Source organism: Ambystoma mexicanum, chromosome 5q, assembly GCF_040938575.1.
Source record: "Ambystoma mexicanum isolate Mex_15411 chromosome 5q, UKY_AmexF1_1, whole genome shotgun sequence".
Lineage (NCBI taxonomy): Eukaryota > Metazoa > Chordata > Amphibia > Caudata > Ambystomatidae > Ambystoma > Ambystoma mexicanum.
In genome coordinates, this window is record NC_090933.1 from 1,130,649,055 (window position 1) to 1,130,669,401 (window position 20,347).

The 20,347-nt window shown below is 50.7% G+C and overlaps 1 protein-coding gene across 4 annotated transcripts in view; it reads left to right on the forward strand.

Annotated features, from left to right (window-relative positions):
* Positions 1-20,347, forward strand: part of EFR3A (EFR3 homolog A) — a 1,818,520-nt gene that overhangs the window by 970,926 nt on the left and 827,247 nt on the right. For all 4 annotated transcript variants that reach the window (XM_069621641.1, XM_069621640.1, XM_069621642.1 and 1 more), the window contains one exon: positions 17,020-17,134. In XM_069621641.1, coding sequence (XP_069477742.1) covers positions 17,020-17,134 — 115 coding nt within the window. The remainder of the gene's footprint in view (positions 1-17,019; positions 17,135-20,347) is intronic.

Sequence of the window (20,347 nt, forward strand, 5' to 3'; positions counted from 1 at the left end):
ATAATAGTTTGACCCATTTAAGGTACCCTGGCCCTATCCCATAATTGGTCAGGGCTGCAATCAGCCAAGGCGATTTGACTGTATCGAAAGCCTTTATTGCGTCCAGCAATACAATTGCCATTTCACCTGCGTCTCCCTCCCCATATTCAATAACTCAGTGAAGTCGTCTGAGATTGTTGGATATATTCCTATTTCGAACATATCCGGTCTGGTCGGGGTGTATTAATTTATTAATGATCCTTCTCATTCTATTTGCCAGGACCACTCTGAGCATTTTGCTATACTGATTGAGCATTGACAGCGGTCTGAATGATCCACAATCTTTGCCAGGCTTATTGGGTTTAGGGAGCGGTATGATGATCACCTCTCAGGGAGTCTCGCATCCTCCCTGTCTCGTATGCCTCATTTAGCATCGCTAAAAGCGGGGGGAGTACCTAATTTCTATACATTTTATAAAATTTGCTAGGGAGTCCATCGGCCCCCGGGGTCTTACAGATGGGTAGTTGCACTACCACCTCTTCTAGGGTGACCAGGGTGTCTAGTTCCGCTCGCTCCTCTGCGCTGATTTGTGGCAAGCATATGTCTTCCAGTGTTTCTCTTATTTCCCTGCTATTGCTTCCCCCTTCATCGCCATACAAGTGTTGATAGTACTCCAAAAATTCACGATTCACGCCCTCTTGGGTGTCTACTATACTCCTGTCTTATTTTATTATTGCTCTGATTGTTGGTCTGGGGGGTCTTACTCTTAAACAACCATGCCAACACCCTCCCTGGTTTATCTCCTCCCACATTTTGTGTCTCTATATATTTTTTATAGTTTAGATTGCACAGTCTCTCCCAATGTCCGGCACATTTCTGTTGCAGCCTGAGTATGGTTTCAGTATCTTCCTTGGTATTACCCTCTCTGCTCAACGCCATTTCCAGTTCTGTTTCTGCCTCTCGCAGTTCAGTTAATATCCCTCCTTGTAGTCCTTTGGATTTAGCAATGGCTATCCCCCTTACTACTACTTTAAAGGCTTCCCACAGCGTGCCAGCTGACTCAACACTGCCAGTGTTGGTCTCAAAGCACCTTATTATCTCATCTCTCAGATCATTCCTGAACATTGTATCTTTTAATGCCTCCGCTCGGAGGCGCCACATTGGTATCCTCACCCTTGGGGGTCTGTATTGCCATATCAGGACCAATGGTGAGTGGTCTGATAAGACCCTCGCTTTATGTTCCGTCTGCTCTATTTCTACCATTTGCTCTTGTGTAGCAAACATATAATCTAACCTAGTGTGCACATTCTGTGGGGCCGAGTAATGCGAGTACTGTCTGTCCTTCGGGTGGCGCACCCTCCATGCATCCTCAAACCGGAAGTCCGACAGTAATGATTGCAACGCCCTGGTGGCTGGGTTGGGTCTGTCTATTCTGTTTTCTGATCTGTCCACTTTTGGGTTTAACGTGCAGTTGAATTTTCCCCCCCAGATCATCGCCCCTCCTAAGTGCATGCTCATTTTGTTATATAAGGTCTTGAAGTATGCCGCTGTATCCTGGTTCGGGGCATGTGTATTTATAATGCGTATTTCTTTATGTTCTACCAGCCACCTTACCACAACCATTCTCCCATCTGCTTCCACTGTGGACTGTAGTAACTGGAATGGGACATGTGGTGCTATCCAGGTGATCACCCCTCTAGCGTACGCTGAATATGTTGCACCTACAAAAGTCCCCTTCCGCTTCTTCCGGATCACCTCCAATCTTTCTTTTGTGAGGCGAGTCTCTTAGGGCTATATCTATTTTCTGTCGGTGCAGATACATCCTAACCTTGTTCCTCTTTAGATAGCTATTAAGCCCCCTAACATTCCAAGTAATTATTTTTAGGTCCCCCATGATCCAATAACATCCCGCTCCACCCTTCGCAAGTATCCCAATCTTGCCTGTAGGCCATCGCTCATATATATATATAGGCGTGTTCCCCAACTTCCAACCGTCCCCCCTCAAACTCAAACCCCAACCCAAACTACCCTCAACTATTAGCACTTCAACTTCCCAGACCTCCCCACCTCCCTTCCCTCCCTCCACCCTTCCCTGCCCCAACTCACTTCCCAACTCCCCACTTGCCCTCCCCCATCCCAACTGTTGCCCAGCTCCATCCCTGAATCTCGGGCACCCCGCATCTTGCCTGTTTTTTGGCTTCTGTCAGTACTCAGGGCGCAGCAGGGTGACAACGCCCTACTGACGTCTCAACTACTTTAACTACTCGTCTTCATCTTGTGTCTCCTATTTGACTATTATTTGCAGCATGTTTGTGACTCATTTTTACATTATGCAGTTCTATATTCTAGTCCAACCAGTTCCCCTGCTAGGATTATCCATTAATTAGCATCCCCGCCTCCCTAGCGCCCAATTCCATTTCGCTTATTTCTACTGTAGCATCTCCCCCCTCCTCGCAACACAAAACATGGCGTTACATCACTTATCCTGTCCCTCTGGTTCTTGGCCATCTCCAGTGTCTGGGCATCCTCGGGCATCCAGCCAGCTTGTCGCCTCCTCAGGGGTTTCAGAACAGTGAACTTTCCCTATGACCTAGTTTCACAGGGTACAACAGCATGTATTTAAATCTGCCAGTCCGCAACCTTCTTTTCACCGTCACATAACTGTACCGTTGTCTTTGTACCAGCATAGTGTAATCCGTATACGCCGTGACTGTAGCCGACGCTCGCGTTCTTGTTCCGCCTTTCCGAAAAAAAATCCAAGATCTTTTCCCTGTCTCTGTAGTTCAGTATCTTGGCTATTATGGCTCGGGCGGGGCCCCTGCTTGGGGTCTTCTCAGTAGGGCTCTGTGTGCTCGCTCTATGGCAAACCCTTGGGAGAGCTTGCCGGCACCTATTTCCTGAATGAGCATGTTTTCCACATAGTCCGTAGGGTTCTGGCCTTCTTCTCCCTCCAGTAGGCCCACCACGAGTATATTGCGCCTCGCTCGACCTTCGGTTTCCTCTGCTCTGTTTTCCAGTTTCGACATTTGTTGCTTCAATATGTGGCGGTGGTGCTAACTTCTGTGTTAGTTTTTACGGCGCTCTCTAGGCCACTCGTTCGGTCCGCTAATGCTCTGACGTCCTGTCTGAGAAGGTTGACCTCTATCCCCACGGCATCTATCTTAGTTTCCAATGCCGCTTTGAGGTCTGCCATTGCAGCTCCCCATGATGATTTCAGTTCTATGATTGCCGCCAGGATCTGGTGGTCGTCCCTCTGCATGGTCTTCTCTTCCGGTGTGTTGGCCATAATTTGTGCAGGCGAGGTCGGGGCCTGCTGTGTTTTTGGTAAATATATCCATTGTTGGCTGCTTTCCTTTGCCTTTCCTTCCCTTAAGAGCCATTGCACTCCAACGTTCCCAGCCTTTCCGTGTTTTGCGCCAGCTGACGACTTGGCTTCTGTATATTGGCACTCGTGGCTCTGTCTGCAGCATGCACTTATTTTAGCATGTAGGGCTTTCGTGTGTATGGCATGCCGTTCCAATATCACAACTCATCAACTCTGGTACCTGTAGCTGTTCCTTGGGGATTTCAGTGCTTCATCAGTTCTATACTCCTGCCTTGGCACCGTCGCCTCTGGGCCTCCCCTTCTAGTGCACTATGCGCACCTCCCATGACCTGTTGGCATGCTTACTGGCGCTCTAAGCGTGTGTAGACCTCGTCTAGGGTTAGTGCATTTGTGTGGAGGGGTGCGAACCCAGCTCCAGTTCAATTGTCAAGCAGGCGTGCGAGGGATCCTACCTCGCATGAAAGGTGTATTATTCTTCACACCTCCTCTTCAGTCGCTCCCGGCTTTGTTCCTTATCAAATGGTGCGCCACCTCAGCGCCCGGGTCCTCCGCCCACCGTGCCTTGAGCTGCTATCCGATTCCACTGTCTCTGTGGGGCTTTTATCGATTCGCAATTGTATGCCCAGTCTTTGCCTGTGTTCTCAGGCCGCTCTGTTGTTGTGCCTAGCAGCGCCACAGTGTACATGTATATTCATGTCACCTCTCAGGTGTCCTTGGGTGTGGCTCCAGTTCCTCCTATAATTGCAATCTTCATGTGCTCCCATTAGGTTATCCGCACCCTCTTTCTATTTCTCATGCCTTCAATCAGAGTCTGTTATTTTATCTTGTGGGACGCCCATTGGCTGCAGGGGTGGAGGTGCCCGTATGTTACTTGGCAACTTTATGCATCTTTATATAAAAAAGCTACAGTTATTGTGGTCACCTTTATTCATACAGTGTTGTTGGGCAATAGCATATGCTTACTGCCTTGCATACACTTAATGCTGCGACCCTCCATTGCTTCCCGCATCTTCTGTGCAGCTCCTCTTTGCCTGCTGTGGCCACATGTTCATTTACACGTCCATGGGCGCATCAACTACTTGCGGCCCAGATGGCCGCTGGAACCAGCCCATTTTCGGTGCGCTTGACTTCCATGCTTCTGGGGCCTCTGGCTTCCCCGCAGGGTTCAATGCTTTCCTCGCCACTTCCCTCAGGGTCACGCGCTGCCTTAACCGCGTCTCGGGTGCTCAGCGCAGGTGGCTATGTTCGGTCGCCTGCTCTGCCGCACTTCTGTGTGTGCAGCCAACGTCCTTCCTCCTGTGCGTTCTCCCCTTTCTTTCGTCTCAGCGGTTCTCACAATGTGCACAGTTCACACACCCGGATGCTGCTAAGTGCCGGGACTGCCTCCGTCCCGATTCCAGGCCATCATTTCTTATCATTACAAAGTATCATGGTTTATGTCTATTTCATCCAATCCTGCTACGGCATTTCTTTCGCATGCACTTTCAATTTTGCTTTTGATGTACACGGCCGTTCAGTCCGCTTATATGCCGCATCGCTGTCACGCCACTTTTGGGGAGACCGAGGTCCGTTGTGATCGCTCTCCCTTCTCCCTCCTGGCGGATCTACACGCGCTTTCGTGCCTGGGGAGCCGCCAGGAGGAGAGCTTCTGGAACCGCTGCTGGAGGGTTGCGGCGCATGCGCGGGAAACCGCTGTCTCGGTTCCGCGCATGCACCCTAGATTGGGCCTGCGCTTTGGGAAGGGCTTGCCTTCCAAGCCTCGTTTCGGGTCCACCGGCACCCAGAGACGAAACGGCTTGCGTTTCAGGCCTCGCGGGTGCCGGCGGCCCATAAAAGGGAACCGCAAGCAGAAGCTAACCGCGTCTCAACGCGGAAGCTTCGTTCGTGTTGCTCGCTCCTGGTTACCTGTGGTTCCTGCTTCCACCTTGCCTTGCCCCAGCCTGCCTGGCTGCCCTGCTCAACCCTGGGTCCTCTTGGGCCCTTTTGCCTTGCCTTGCCTCCAGCCTGCCTGGGTGCCCTGCTCAACCCTGGGTCCTTTTTGTCCTGCTTGCCTTCTGCCTGACTGGGTGCCCAGTTTTGCCCAAGGGTTTCTTTGGTCCCACTTGCCCTACTTGACCTCCAGTCGCCTGGGTTCCTTGTTCTCACCCTGGGTTCCCGTGGCTCCAGTTTCCCCTCTGACTCTCCTGGGACCAATTGGGCCTTTGTCTTTTTCCCTATTCCTTGGGCTCTCCCTTGTTGGTTTCCCTTCCCTATCTGGTTCCCCTTTTCCTGTCTGGTCCGGCCTGGTGCCTCGTCCTTTTTGGATCTACAGACCATCGGGCTAGTCAGCCATCTCCAAACCAGCTACCTGAAGTTCGCCTGAAAGTGTCTTCCTGCGGATTGGTGCCCCGACTTAGTCCTTGTTTGGTGTGATCCCGCGTTCACCTTGGACTTCACCTTGTTCCGAATCTTCAACCTGACTGCTGCCTCTCCTGTCTGTGCTTGCACAGTCCCACCGTCACGTTAATCAGGAGAGTGCCTTCCGTGACGCTAGGAGTCTGTCCATCCTCCACCCTGTACCATTTGGGTGGTGGAGAGGCGGGTTCCCTGAGTCACACACTCGTCATTCAGCTGGCTACAGCCTGGCGGCCCCAACAAGATCCACATCAAAGAAAACAGGTACGCAGTCTTCACGTACATCCCAGCTTGACAATTGCTTCCCCTCGCCCATGACTGCTGTATTCTGCTCAGTTTCTGAGCGCTTGGCATCCGTGTCTTGCGGAGCTCCAAGCTACGCCACACGATCGCGCTCACTCCAGTGCTTAGTTTCACTGTCCGCTCGCCACCATGTACGGGGTCTCCACCTTGCATGGGCCGTGACCTAGATGTTGCAGTTTCGGCCACGACACACGGGTGCCCTTTCCGCTTCTTGCTAATTATCCCAACCGTGGTCCGCTCTGAGGAACCCGCTTCCGTTCCTCAAATGTAGCGATCTGCACCTTGAGCTCAATCCGTGTTGCCAGGGGTTCCTTTGTTCGGGTTTCGCCGCCATCTTTTTGTCAGCCCCGCATCAGCCCTCGGAAGTTACAAAATGTCATAACTTCTGCAAATTTCACTTTCTCTACACGCTTGTGCGTACATCAGGTTCAGCTCGCTTTCCGATTTTCTCTTGCTACATTTCTTGTTGCAGTAGACAGTTTCAAAGCATGCGCTTATCCGGATCAGTCGGATCTCGGATCACACGAAGAGAGCAGCCTATTCCATGGCTGCCAAGGTCTCATTGTTTTCCAGTTGGGGGCAGACTGCCTCAACATCTCGAAGAGTGGTGAGCTATAACTTTAGATGTGTGGGTTCTGGAAACAATAGCCCACGGCTACTGCCTACCCTTCCTAAGTCTTTAATGTCAGTACATGCCTTGGCCGTCTCCCCCTTTTCACAAGTCTCTGCACGTATGGGAGCAAATCGTCCAAACTGTGTGATGTGTCTCTGCTCCATTGTGATCGATTGTCTGTCACCCTTAAATCCCCCAGTGTCTTTCCCTGTTTCTGTTGCCATGCTCCTCTCTACACTCTTTCCCGTTGACTGATGCTTGGATCGCCCTTTTCTCTCATCCTCACTTCCCTCTATGTCCCCGACTGAGTCGGCGTCCATATCACTACAAAAATCATCCACAAAGCTCAGTCTCCTAGAGGTCATGTCTTAGCTGGGCTTCCCTTCAAAGTCGATCAGGTCCACGCTTCCCCTTCTCCCGCAGGACCCCATGTCTGTCCTGTCCAATGGAGTCGCAGTACTGTCCTGTGTGGTAGTGGTGTCCGTCCCCGTTCGCCTACCCCCTCCCATTTTATCGTCTCCTGTGCCCATTGCCCACTTTGCCCGTAAATCTCTTATTGTGTCATGAGCACTGTTTCCAAGGAGTCAGGACAAGCCCAACATCCCCGGAAGCAGGCTCACAACCCCCGCCCCTGGTCCCAACCGACCCCTATCGGGGCCCTCTGGACCATGTCCTGGCGCCGTTGGCGCCAGGCTCATAAGAATCACCAGTCCCGGCGCCAGAGGTGCCGGGCTCATGCTTTGGATAAAGGTGCTTGGGTGGACTTACCTGTAGCAGACCATGCTGCATACTCACCTTCACAAGTCCTGGCAAAATGAAGCCCCAGCCTTCTGCTGGGTGGGACTATTTTTCCGAATCTGGAACTACTTTCTTACCTGGGTGGGGCTGGCATCACTCCTTGACTCTGGAACACAGGAACTCTTTTTCTCTTGGGCGAGGCTGAGGAAGAAGACACCTAATCACCTCAACACTATTTAAAACACACCCGATTGGAAGAACGTGCTTCGCGTTATTCTGCATCTGCAGCGGGACGCTCACCGAGTCAGCTCCAGTCTTCTCGTGATATCTTCTGCTCCAGCCTGTGAAAACAAGTCAGATCTTCACTTACCATCCAGGGATCCAGTCTCCGGCTGCATCTGCCAGCAAAGGAACATCAGGTTAGCAAAAGGCAACGCTTTAGCAGCCGCGCTTACTTACCTGAACCCACGGCATCTTCCGCAACCCGCGGCCTCTACCTGCAAGACAAAGAACTCCGGTTAGTGCAAAAAGGGGGAAATTGGACGCAATTATATTTTCACTTACCGGAGCTGTGCGCTCCTCGCCATCTCCTCTTCTGCTGCATCTCCGCACCTGCAAATCAAGAAAAAGACATTAAGAGGTGCGAATAAACCTGTCAGCAAGTATATTACTTACGTGCTCCTCCACGCACGGACCTTCATACTTACGTGCATCCGTATGCTCAGCATATAGCATTTCGGCACCTAAGAAACAAAGGCAAAGACTTCATTAAAAGGTGCTCTCGAACTTTACAAACCGACCAGCATCCGCTCGTGCAGAAAACGACGGCATCGCTTCTTCAGCAGCTTTAAACCCTCTGAGGCTACAAGAGACTTAAAGCAATCCCAGTGAAGTAACTGGAACCCAGCGCCCCTGCATCAGTCGCAGGATGGAGAGCCCAGCATTTACATATCTAAGGTGAGAGCTCATTCAGATTTTGGGCGGCCTCAGGGAAGAAACGAATAAGGAGGAGAAGCCCAACCAACAACCAGCCATTAATCCCTTTTTCTTCCGCCTGCAGACACCTTACTCTACAAGTCAGACATTCCATAAGAGGAGGTCCGGTCCAGAGATCCATCCGAGTCCTGCGCTTCTCAATTGAAGACACGATAACTGTCCAGCCAGGATCTGCGCCTCCGTGGGAACCAGGTGAGCGTTACATATTGCACCTTCCTCCTCCTTTTGCTTGTTCTCCAGCATGGGGTCTGGCATGGATTCACATGCTCATGAATATTCCCCGTCATCAGGCTGGGAATCCTCGGTAAAGAAAAAATCAGTATCAGTTTCGTTTCTGATCTGTCTTTCTTAGTAGTAACCAATCACTGGTCTCTGGGTCATACTGCCCCCAGCCAATGACTGCCCTCTCCCTAAGCCCCTCCCATGGCAGCCATCCTCCGATTTTTATCGCACGTTCAAGTGTTGGGAGTCCTCGTACTATAGCTCTCGAGCTTTTACTGCGTTTTGTGTTTTTTCAAAGAGTTTAATCTCATTTTTCGGTCAGTCGAGCCTCAAGCTCCACCGTTTCTACTTCCGATTAACGGGGACCGGTATCGGAAATTTTTTACGCCCCTCAACAGCAAAGTTTTCGTTGAGTTACGCTTCTTGGAGGATTCCAGAAGTTTCCCAGGCCTTCCTCGTGGACATGGCCCAGGAAAAGGGAAGCTCGACACCCAAGCTGTTTAAGAACTGCCCTGGATGCGGATTACAGAATGTGTTCAAGGAGGACGAGCATTCGAGATGCCTCTGCTGCTTTCACGAAGACAAAACGTACGTGGAGAAGGACTGTGCGTTTTGCATGAACATGATGGATCGAACTATGAGGGATAGTCGGACCCGTCTCGCAAACTGGCTGAAGGAAAGAGCCCAACAGGTGAGAAGAAGAAGTCCGAGCGGACTTCTAAGTCCTGTGAGGGCACTCCGGTGACTGGGGCCCAACAAAAGGCAAAGCACTGCGAGTCCGCGGGCACCGGGAGTGCCGAACGGTCGGGCTCCTCGGCTGCCAGGCAGGGCGCACCTTCACCGGCGCCATTAACCACGAGCCAACGCTCTGGCTCGGGGAAGAGAAAATCTGAGAACCCGGCTAAGCTTCTGGAGAGGCCCCGGTCGATCTCGATGGAACAAGCCGAGGGGGAGCGATGCGGTGACCCTCCCCCCAAGGTGGAGGCCTCAAGCATGCACAAGGTGGTGCAGGCCTTGATCCACCGTGGTAAGGCCTTTACCGAGGTAGTCGTGGGGGCCCTGGCGAAGCCTGTGGAGGGTACCCCAGTGGAGGCGGCCTCGGGGCCCAGATATTCCCTGCCACCGCGGAGGGAATCCTCTTTTCAACTCAACGAGAAGACCCCCATGAAGACCCCGGTGGAAAAAGAGGTGGGGGGGACGGTGGCCGTTACGGACACGGATACAGCCTCCGAGGAGGAGCTGGTTGAAGTTGTGAAGGGCCTCAACAAGAAGTTTGAGGCGGTCCGGTCCCACGGGAGGATTCCCAACGAGGAGGACGAAGAGAGCGACGGTGGCGCTGAAGAGGTTCCCGTGGAGGAGGAGCAGCCAGCGCGCCCGTCGCAACCCGAGCCACAGGACAACTCGGTGGCCATTTTGATGGCAATCCAACCTTATGCACGGAGGTAAGGACGAGATTGCCTCTACCCCCAACGGACGACCCAGCAGAACCGGGCCCGTTGGGAAGCCCTCCAAACAAGAGGAGTAGAGTTCATCCACCCCCGCCCTTTCAGCCCTCGCGGCCCGCTCAGCCTCCATCGTCTTCCCCTATGCTAGGGAGGACACGGGAACAGATACGGCCACGACGGGGACGGATGATGATGATGACGACGGTGGTGACGATGGGATGGGCTTTCCATCACCACCCCCTCGGGCTGCCCCCTCGGGGCTCCTCGCCCGACGAAATTGGCTCCTTCCACGCCATGATTGCCAGGGCATCCGAGCTTTTCCAGCTCTGCCCCGAAAGAACAGAAGAAGGAAGGCTTCCTCTACCAACGGCGCAAGGCCAAGAGGAAGACGGTCCTCGCGGTGCCGTTGCTGGATGACATCTGGGACGAGGGACTTGCTCTTTTGAAGAACCCGTCCACGATGCCTGCCAAGAGGGACCGGTACAAGAAGAAGTACCGGGTCCCCGATGCTGCCCCTTTGTGCCTTAGGGCACAGCCGACCCCGGATTCGGTCGTCTCAGCGGCAACCAAGAAGAAGGCAGCCGGGGCATCGGCTTCAACTTCAACTTCCCCACCGGACGGCGAGGGAAAGAAACTGGACGCCATGGGACGGCGAGTCATCTCGTCTGCGGCGACGACGATTAAGGCGGCCAACGCCCTAGCAATTGTGGCCCGCTACGACAGGGAGTTGTGGTACAAGATCGCCCCCTTGTTGGACTTCCTACCGGACGACAAGAGGGCAGAGGCCCTGGAGATCCTACAGGAGGGTGAGGTGGCGTCGGACCACGCCATAACGGTAGCCACGGACATTGCCGACACCGGGTTCCGCCAGTTGGGCAACAGCGTTTGCCTTCGACGGCGGGGGTGGCTCAAGGCGACAGATTTCCGCCAAGACGTGCAGACCAAAGTTTTGGACATGCCCTTCGACGGGAACAATCTGTTTGGAAAGACAGTGGATGAGTCACTTCAGGCCATCAAGACCGGCACAGAGATGGCTCGGGCCTTGAGAGTTCTGCAGCAACGACAGCTGCCCTTTTGGAACTCCGGAGGCAAGCAAGGTGCCCCCAAAGGATTTGGCGGTGGCTCCTCGATGTACCGTCAGGCGGCTCGCTCCTTGTGGCAAGAGGCTTACAGAGGACGAGGCAAGTCTGGTGGATCTCACCGTCATCGCCAGTTAGGCCTAGGCAGCAAGGCCGCTGCCAAGCAAGACTGAACCAGCCGTAGCGTCGGGCCCCCACCTGAGCACCCAGGCGAGGCCAGCTGGCGAAGTTCGTCAGCGTGTGGAGTCCATCTCCACTAACCGTTGGGTGCTGGATGCCCTGGCCCGCGGGCACACTCTCGAATTTCTAAAAAAGTGCCCCCGCATTTCTCCCGTTGCCAGGAAGGAAAACCACGTCCCTCAACTGCTGTTGGAAGTAAGGGCGATGCTCAAGAAAGGAGCCATCGAGCTCGTCCCAAAGAGGCTCCGGGGTCCGGAGTGTACTCAAGGTACTTCCTCATCAGAAAGAAGACAGGAGGATGGCGTCCCATCCTGGACCTGCATCGATTAAACAAATACATCAAGGCACAGAAGTTCTGGATGGTCACCCTCCAGCACGTGCTGGGCCAGCTGGAGGAAGGCGACTTCCTATCATCGTTGGATTTGGAGGATGCATACTTTCACATCCCCATTCTAAAAGGACACCGAACGTTTCTCAGGTTCGTGGTCCAAGGACGGCACTACCAGTTCGAGGCCCTTCCATTCGGGTTGAAGTCGGTGCCCAGGGTATTCATCAAGTGCCTGGCACCAGTGGCGGTGCGGCTGCGCCTGCAGGGGATCCACGTCTACCCCTACCTGGATGACTGGCTCATCCGGGCAAGAACAAGGGAACTCACCGTCGAGCACACAGCGAAGACCGTCCAGATGCTCATGGACCTGGGATTCTCCATCAACTTCCCCAAATCCCACTTGGTTCCGTTGCAGGTCGCACTGTTTCTGGGAGCCTAGCTCGATACAGTAGCACGATTGGCCTTGCCGTCGGAGGAAAGGACAAAGGCCATCCTGGGCAAAGTGCAGTGTTTGCTGGCCACGGACGTGGCCAGGGTGAGGTCCATCATGTCCCTTCTTGGGATGATGTCATCATGCATCTACCTGGTGCGCCTATGCAGGCTACGGATATGTGCTCTACAGGAGTTCCTCGACGCCTGTTGGATGCAAACGGCAGGCAGTGTCGAGGACAAGATCCCGCTCAATGAGGTTTTCCGCCAAGCAATTTGGTGGTGGAGCACCCGCACGCATCTCACGGTGGGCACGGATTTTCAGACCCCGGCACACCAGGTGATGGTGACGACAGATGCCTCCCTGGCAGTGTCCCGTCCCACAAGGGCAAGGTGGTGAGGATCTTCACCGACAACACCACCACGATGTTCTACATCCGGAGGCAGGAAGGAACCAGATCCCCCAGCCCTATCCAAGGAAGCCCAGGATCTGTGGCATTGGGCCGTTGCCCAGGGGATGTTTCTGGTACCCTTTCATCTAGCAGGGCTACAGAACACCATCACCGACTCACTCAGCAGGGAGCTGCACTCATGCCACGAGTGCGAACTGCGTCAAGATCAGGTGGATCGACTCTTCCAACGATGGGGCAAACCCCAGATCGACATGTTCGCGACAGCGACGAACTCCAAGTGCCAGAGGTTCACCCGCAGGTTTCCCCAGCCGAGGAGCATGGGCGATGCTTTCTCGTTCCCCTGGTACGGCCTGTTCCTGTATGCGTTCACTCCGTTGCCGTTGCTACTGTGACTTGTCAACCAACTCAAGAGGTCCCTGTGCAGGACGATCCTCGTTGCACCGGCGTGGCCAAGACAGATCTGGTTCACGGAACTTCTGGACTTGTCAGCGTCCCTACCAGTCAAACTGTCGACAGATGCAGATTTTCTCTCCAGAGAAGGAGGTGCCATCATTCATCACGACCCGGAGTCGCTGAACTTGCAGGCCTGGCGCCTGCAGCACTAGAGTTTGGAGGGTACGATATCCCGGCGGACTGCAGAGAGGTTCTTGCAAACCTCAGGGCCTCAGGGCGTCCTAAACTCTCAAGTGCTACGGACATAAATGGAAGAGGTTCTCTGTCTGGTGCAGCGCACAGAAGATTAACCCCCTACGGATTAGGGCCCCTCAAGTGCTACCGTACCTACTGTCGCTGGCTAAGGCTGGACTAGCGCATGCTTCCATCAAGATACATCTGGCAGCGATTTGCCGATACACCAGGACTACAGGACGGTCATCCCTGTGGTCTCATCGCCTGGTGAAGGAATTTATGAAAGGACTGTTCCGATCGTTCCCACTGGTGAAGGCTCCAGCCCCAGCATGGGAGCTCAACGTGGTGCTGACTAGGCTCATGGGGCCACCATTCAAGCCTCTGCATTCGGCACCGTTTAAGTTCCTGTCGTGGAAAACAGCGTTCCTTGTGGCCATCACCTCCGCACGACGGGTGGGAGAGATCCAGGCCCTATCTTGCAAGCCTCCATACTTGACTTTCCACGAGACGAGGGTGGTGCTTAGGATGCACCCCTCCTTCATGCCCAAGATGCCGTCGGACTTCCATCTCAACGAGCCCTTGGTGTTGCCAGTTTTCTTCCCGTCGTCTTCGTCGCCGGCCGAGAGGACTTTGCACTCGCTGGATGTAGCTAGAGCGCTGAAGTTCTACGTGGACTGCACGAAGAGTTTTCGGAAGACATCACAGCTTTTTGTGAACTTTGGACCTGTGAACCAAGGGAAGGCTCTCTCGAAGGCTTCCATTTCCAGATGGCTGTCCGGCTGCATCATGCACTGTCACCGGTTGGCAAACCGACCGTTGCCCAGCCATCCGAGAGCCCATTCGACCACGCTGCTACCACGGCGTTCTTGTCTGGTGTGCCCCTGCTGGACATCTGAAGGGCTGCTACGTGGAGGTCGACGCACACCTTCACGAGATTCTACTGCGTCGACCGGGATTCCAGAGAGGAGTCCAGGATCGGCCAAGCAGTGCTGCGCAACCTGTTCGCCTGAAGGTGGGCCTGGTGAGGAGGTAAGAGTTGCTTAATGTTGAGTTTATGTAATGCTTAATGTTGAGCCTTGCCACCTCCCGTGGTTGTGCATGTGTGTACTGCTATGTATTCTTATATTCATGAGCATGTGAATCCATGCCAGACCCCATGCTGGAGAAGGAACAAGTTACTTACCTGTAACTGTTGTTCTCCAGCATGGGTCTGGCATGGATTCACATGCCAACCCTCCCTCCTTCCCCTCTGCGGCTCTTCACTTAGTCATACTGCCACTTTACGTGCTACCAAATCTGAGGATGCCTGCCAGGGGAGGGGCTTATGGAGAGGGCAGTCATTGGCTGGGGGCAGTATGACCCAGAGACCAGTGATTGGTTACTACTAAGAAAGACAGATCAGAAACAAAACTGATACTGATTTTTTTCTTTACCAAGGATTCCCAGCCTGACGACGGGGAATATTCATGAGCATGTGAATCCATGCCAGACCCATGCTGGAGAACAACAGTTACAGGTAAAGAACTTGTTCCTTCTCTCTTGCGAGTCACTCTAATGCCTACTTTCTCTGCTCCCTCTTTACTAAAACTTGCTTTGCATTCTCGTCTTCTTCCCTTCGTCTTTCTATCTCTTCGAGTTCCCTCCTTCTCCTCTCTTGCTGCTCCCGCTCTTTCTCTTCCTCCCTTTGCTTGTCTCTACATGCTCTCTCACGCCTCTCCTCTTCTTTCTCCTTTCTTTCTACTCTTTCCATTCTCTGCGCCCAGTGTTGTCCTTTGGTACTCCCCTTGTGACCCTCCATTTCATTGATCGCCCCGCTGCTTCTTCTGTTGTCTTCCCATCCAATTTGATGATCTGCCCTCCTACCCATTCATTTGAGGCTATGCCTTCTAGCTCCTACCTGGCGCAAGCCTGTGTCTCGCTGCATGCTCCCTTCCTGCTGTCTGTCGAGTCCAGCCCCTTTTTGCCCCTACTCCTTAGTGTATGGTGGAGGTTGGAATTTCGGATTTGTGTACCCATCTGCTGCCTTTAGCTCCCGCATAGGGTACAACCCCTGCACGTCTTCTGTATCCTCTCCATTTTCCCTTGCTGGAGAAGGTGGGGGAGCGGAAGGCCGGGACGCTGGCCTCGGTGTCTCCTGTTTTGCTCAGCATCCATTAACACCTCGCTACTTCCCCCTTGTCCTCCTGGAACATCCTTCAGAGTTCAAATATTGCCATACAATTGGTTAATTTCTTCCCATAAGTGTGTCAGTAGTGGTTGCTGCACATTTTTGGAGGAACTTCTGCATGGCCATGGCTTAGTGAATTTACCCTCTGTACTTTTTCCTCCTTTCCGTGCTATATTTACACATCTTGTCCTTATAGCGTGGACGGGTGTTACACAGGTGCTGTAGGGGCGTTCCTTCGCTCCTGCACTTCCCTTGATACATTGCTTTTATAGTTGAGCTCAAGTGGAGGCTTTCGACACTCCGTTATTACACAAGCGCAATAAAATTGCAGTTTTTACAATTATTCTCAAGCCTCTCTGGCCCCACAACAACTTCTCAGGTGTGCCCCGTGCACTGCCCCTCTACAGCTCTCCGCCTCTTCAGACATTATTATATTGTTGCAGGGTCGCAGGATTACCATTGGCCCTTGCCCCCTGCCATCCACCCCTGGATTCCACCCCTGGATTTCTGTCCCCAATTGGCTGGAACTGGTCTCTTCAGGCCTGGGACCCAGTTTGGTTCTCAGCCCTCTGTGCACCTCTTCAAGTTGATGTGAACGACTAAGTGTGTCCAATGTATCCAATAGGAATACCACTTTTGCCTATGAGAGTGCTCTACATTTTGCAACGTTGTTAACTTATTCATGTTTCACTTTGTGTCTGCAGCGCTGAGAACTACTAGTCTTCCCACTGCGGGTGAATGACCATTGTCTAGCTCGGCTGCATCACGTGGTTGAGGTCCACAAAATCGAGCTCTTCTTGTCTGCAATTATGAGGATTTATTATGTTTTTCTGCAGCTGTCCCCTTGTCGTTGTAAGGTTGGAATGTGTTGCTTGCCTCTGATCTTGGCTGTGAGCCCTGGCCTTCCTGATCTGTGCAGCCTTGTTCTGCTTGTTCTGCTTTTCTCTTTGTTCTGCAGTATCTCCTATAGGTTAGCTATATTTAGTCCTGCTAGGATCCTTATGTGATCCTGTAGTTCTATAGGGTTAGTTGCCATAAGCATCTGCAAGCTTGCTCTGCATCTCTTTGTTGCCTTGGCTAATGAGAAAAATAATAAGCTTTCAACAGTATGTATATCTATCTGTCCTCTATCTACAGAACTATGTAAGCATGTTCTTCATGTATACAAGAGTGTGTTTCTATAGAGGTGTGCCTGGTTGCGAGTGTACTTCATGACTGAAGTGGCTACGTCGTGCTGTCACTGACATCAGCACTGTGGTATCTCGGCATTCAAACAACGTCATCCATCGGCATTTGGATCTATAACTACCATTAAAGCAGCTTTATCCATAAAGACATCCACTGGATAAGGTTTGAAAGGCTGTCTGAGAGAATACCTCTCTGCATATGTGTTAGCCACTGGTGCTCCTGGGGCCTGTCAGAGTAATGAGTGGCTTTGTGCATTCTTGGCTATTTGGCCATCATGTTCATCGGGATAAGGAGGAGGGGGCATTCCTGGGACCCTCTCTTCAGTTTACATGGAGAAAAAAAAAATTAAGCCGCCATGCGAGCCTTGCTGCACGGAAGTCAGTGGCGCTGATCAAGTGATGGTGACTCGGATGTTTGCCCTAGCCGTACCCAATTTAGTTTTGACATGATTTTACTTACATTGTTTTAATGTGTTTTTCTTTACCTTCTCATTCTTAGGAACTGAAGGATTTGGTTTCTCTGATGCTTCAATGGTTCTTTGATCAATAACCTGTCACTTTTTTTCTTTTTGTGTATTCAACATTTTTCTCCAGGGTTCTTTGGTAGCAATCTCCCAGATTACCAGCGTTCAGAGATCATGATGTTCATTATGGGGAAAGTTCCGATTTTCGGGTTCTCTTCTCACTCGTTGGACACAAGCCAGCTCGGGTTTGTATTTTTTTTTTCTTAATTTCTTGCAAAAAGTAATTAAGTTCACATTGATGATCAGTAGCATTTTAGTACATTTCATGGGACAAGTCATAAATTGGATCTTTTAGCACATTTACTCGATAATCTAAACTTTAAGATTTTATCAGGCATCCCTGGTTGCACAAGGTATCACCACACTTAATTTTAATAGCCAAACAGTGTACAGCAGGCTGGCAAACTCTCGCAAGCTCCATCCATTATACACAGTGGTGGCTAGTTGTTGTTTAAAGCAGTTAGGGCAAACACACCATTCAGTGGGGTTGAGATGGGATTTCCCTGCCAGGAATTTTCTTTAAGTTATAGGTTTGAATTGTCAATTTTACAGCACATGTTTCAGGAACAAAATTGATTGAAAGTCCTGTGATTAAAAATACATTCTGTATGGGAACACATTGAATATTACATACTTCATGTGTCATGAGTACCAAACGGTTCGCAGGAGCATTCAAACACAGCAAATGCTTGAATTGCTTGACTTGATCAAATACCCCCCACCCCCATCGAAACAAATAATGTGCAGTAGATACATCTGTATTTGCAACAGATCATCGCTGAAGGTGATACAATTGCCACTAACGCACTGTCACCATCTTTAAATATTAAAGGTTTTGAAATATCTAGATCTTAAACTGCAACTAATAAAGTAGCTACACCGCTGCACACGATTCCTGAAAGAAACAGATCTGGTAGTTTAATATTGATTGTAGATTCATGTAGGTTTGAGCTATTGAATGGGTTTCAGCAGTGTAATTCTTGTAATGGTATGTTCCAGGCAAGAGTGATGTTTTATGGGGCGCTTTTAGTATATCGTGTTGTGCTCCGGCTAATTGCCTTCTCCCTTTATAAATGGTGTCAAGTAGTACAGATTTGGCTGCAGAAGCAAAATACATTGTGCTTTTGCTTCAAAGAAAATATCTTTAATATCCTGTCCTTTTAGGCTATTTTGCTTTCAGTTTAGTGATGATGATTTGCTTTTTGGGACGTCATTTTTCTCTCACAATGCAGAAACTGACACCATTGGATCACAACACCTTTACCTTGCTTCCTGATATAGAGGGCTTGATGAACGGGCTACCAGGGACCTGAGCTGGCCCACAGGGCTTCTGTGTGACATCCCTATTTTAAAGTTTATCCTAATGCTGTCAGTCGACTGCACTGTCCGATTAGGTCAACCTGATTGTATATCCCACTTGTAGTGGACCTCAAAGGTTTGGTATGGATGTCAAACTCAAAGCTGCACTGTTTGGGCCAAAAGCTTTACATGTAGCCATTGTGGCTTTATGGAACTGCTGGTTTACATTTTTAAGAGGCATTTCTTGTCCGACTGTTATACGGTTGTATTACTACACCTTAAAGTGAAAAGTCTTTGATGTGTGCTGTGACGACTATGTGAGACCAAACACTCAAGACAATCAAAATGTATTTTGGGGTTGGATTGTCTACTGAGGTAAGGAAGGTCTCGATCACATTCGCCGGAATACAGCACCCAACAAGCGTCCTAACCTCCCAGACACAAGAATATAAGGCATAGCATACTTCTTGAATTCAATCGGGATGTTTCTTGACATGTTATCATCAGTGGCCACCTTCCAACGATCCTTGATTCAATAACTGCACACGCCAACAGCAAGGACTTCATAAGCAGAAAATATTCAAAACCCCACCATTGCATCGCATTTAAACTTAACAGCAAGTATTTCTTCTCTCTTAGCATGCTTGTTACAGACTGTTAGCCCACTCTGGTCCAGTGTCACACTCTAGGGCATGAGCCTTCAGTAGACATTGGCTCTCTCCATATGGTCTCAGCTGTAGCATGCAGCTGGGTAGTGCTTTTCTTCCTTCCTTATGTGTTTGTTCTCTCCAGCAGCTGAGTTGTAGCCCTTTGCATCTTAGAGTGCAAACCCTCTGTAGTTTTCTGGCTAAACCTTCTCCTTCCTGGAGCTCTGTCAGAGCAGTGTCATCACTTGTTGTCCTCTGATCTTTTATATAGGGCTTTGCATTTCTTTGATTAACCAATAAATGGTAGGATTGTGTTCCCCGTGCCTATTTTCCCTCTTTGCATTGGATTAGAAATGCTCTGAGGATCCCTCCTCTACCTGATGTTTCTGCTTGTCGAGTTAAGTTACTAGCGTCTTACTCTCTTCCCTTTTGTGAGTCGCTCCCTGCCTTCCACTCCTCTCATTGATCAATGGTTTAAAACCCCAGTTCAACTTTTTCGAGTCAGGCGGAAGTGTTTTTTTGGCTTCTCGGTTGTGCATAAGAACTTTGAATTAAGCGGCAATCTTTGATTGCCGCTTGAACAGCAGTGGTTCACCAGGACATGATAGTCCATGTAGTATTGCTTGTTCCGGTGATGCAGGAGGACAGAAACACTGCAGTAACTATTTGGAAGGGATGAGAACATTCCCACTGATATGGGGGTGTCTGTGGGGATGGAGACAGTAAGTAACCCCCACAAATGTGTCTAACTCGAGTAGTGGTGGAACTGGCAGCCTTTCGTAAAAATGTGCTGCTCTGTATCTAGCAAGTGAAGAGGTTAGGCTGTGGGGAGTGACTGTGAGTCAGCTTCCAAGTGGCTCATAAAAGTGGTTGTGGGGATCGCTGGCTACGCGAGATTCCCTAACCTCTGCATATGTCCTCTCTAATGTGACTTTGTCACTGTGTTTGTAAAAAAGAAAGCTTTGCTGATTATATGTTTTTTTAATACTGTAGGTGCAATCAAATACATGAGCTATCAACCAATGGATGCAAATCGCTATGAACAGAAACTAGGGCAGAAAGTAGGCTGACACAAATTCACTCTGGCTTTTAACTTGGTCTATGGGCTATTACCCATTAGAAAGCCCACCTGTGTGGGTGTCCTGTCTTAAACAAAAGTATCATGTTACTGTTCCACAAACGCAAAATGTTTGCAGTGTATGTTTTAATGCAAAAGAAGTCATCCACAATAGTATGTTTTAATGCTTAGCATAGTTCAAGACAATCCTACGCAATAACAATTATGCAGTAATATTTGCTTATCCTGCAATGCTTTCTGTATGGAAAATACCTTTTTAATGGAGTGCACCCTTCCACAGATTCCTCATCTTAGTTATCTTCCCATCCACAGCTGAATTTGCGACATATTTACAGCTACCGCGGGGTGCAGCTGGGTCTGCGCCAACTCTCATT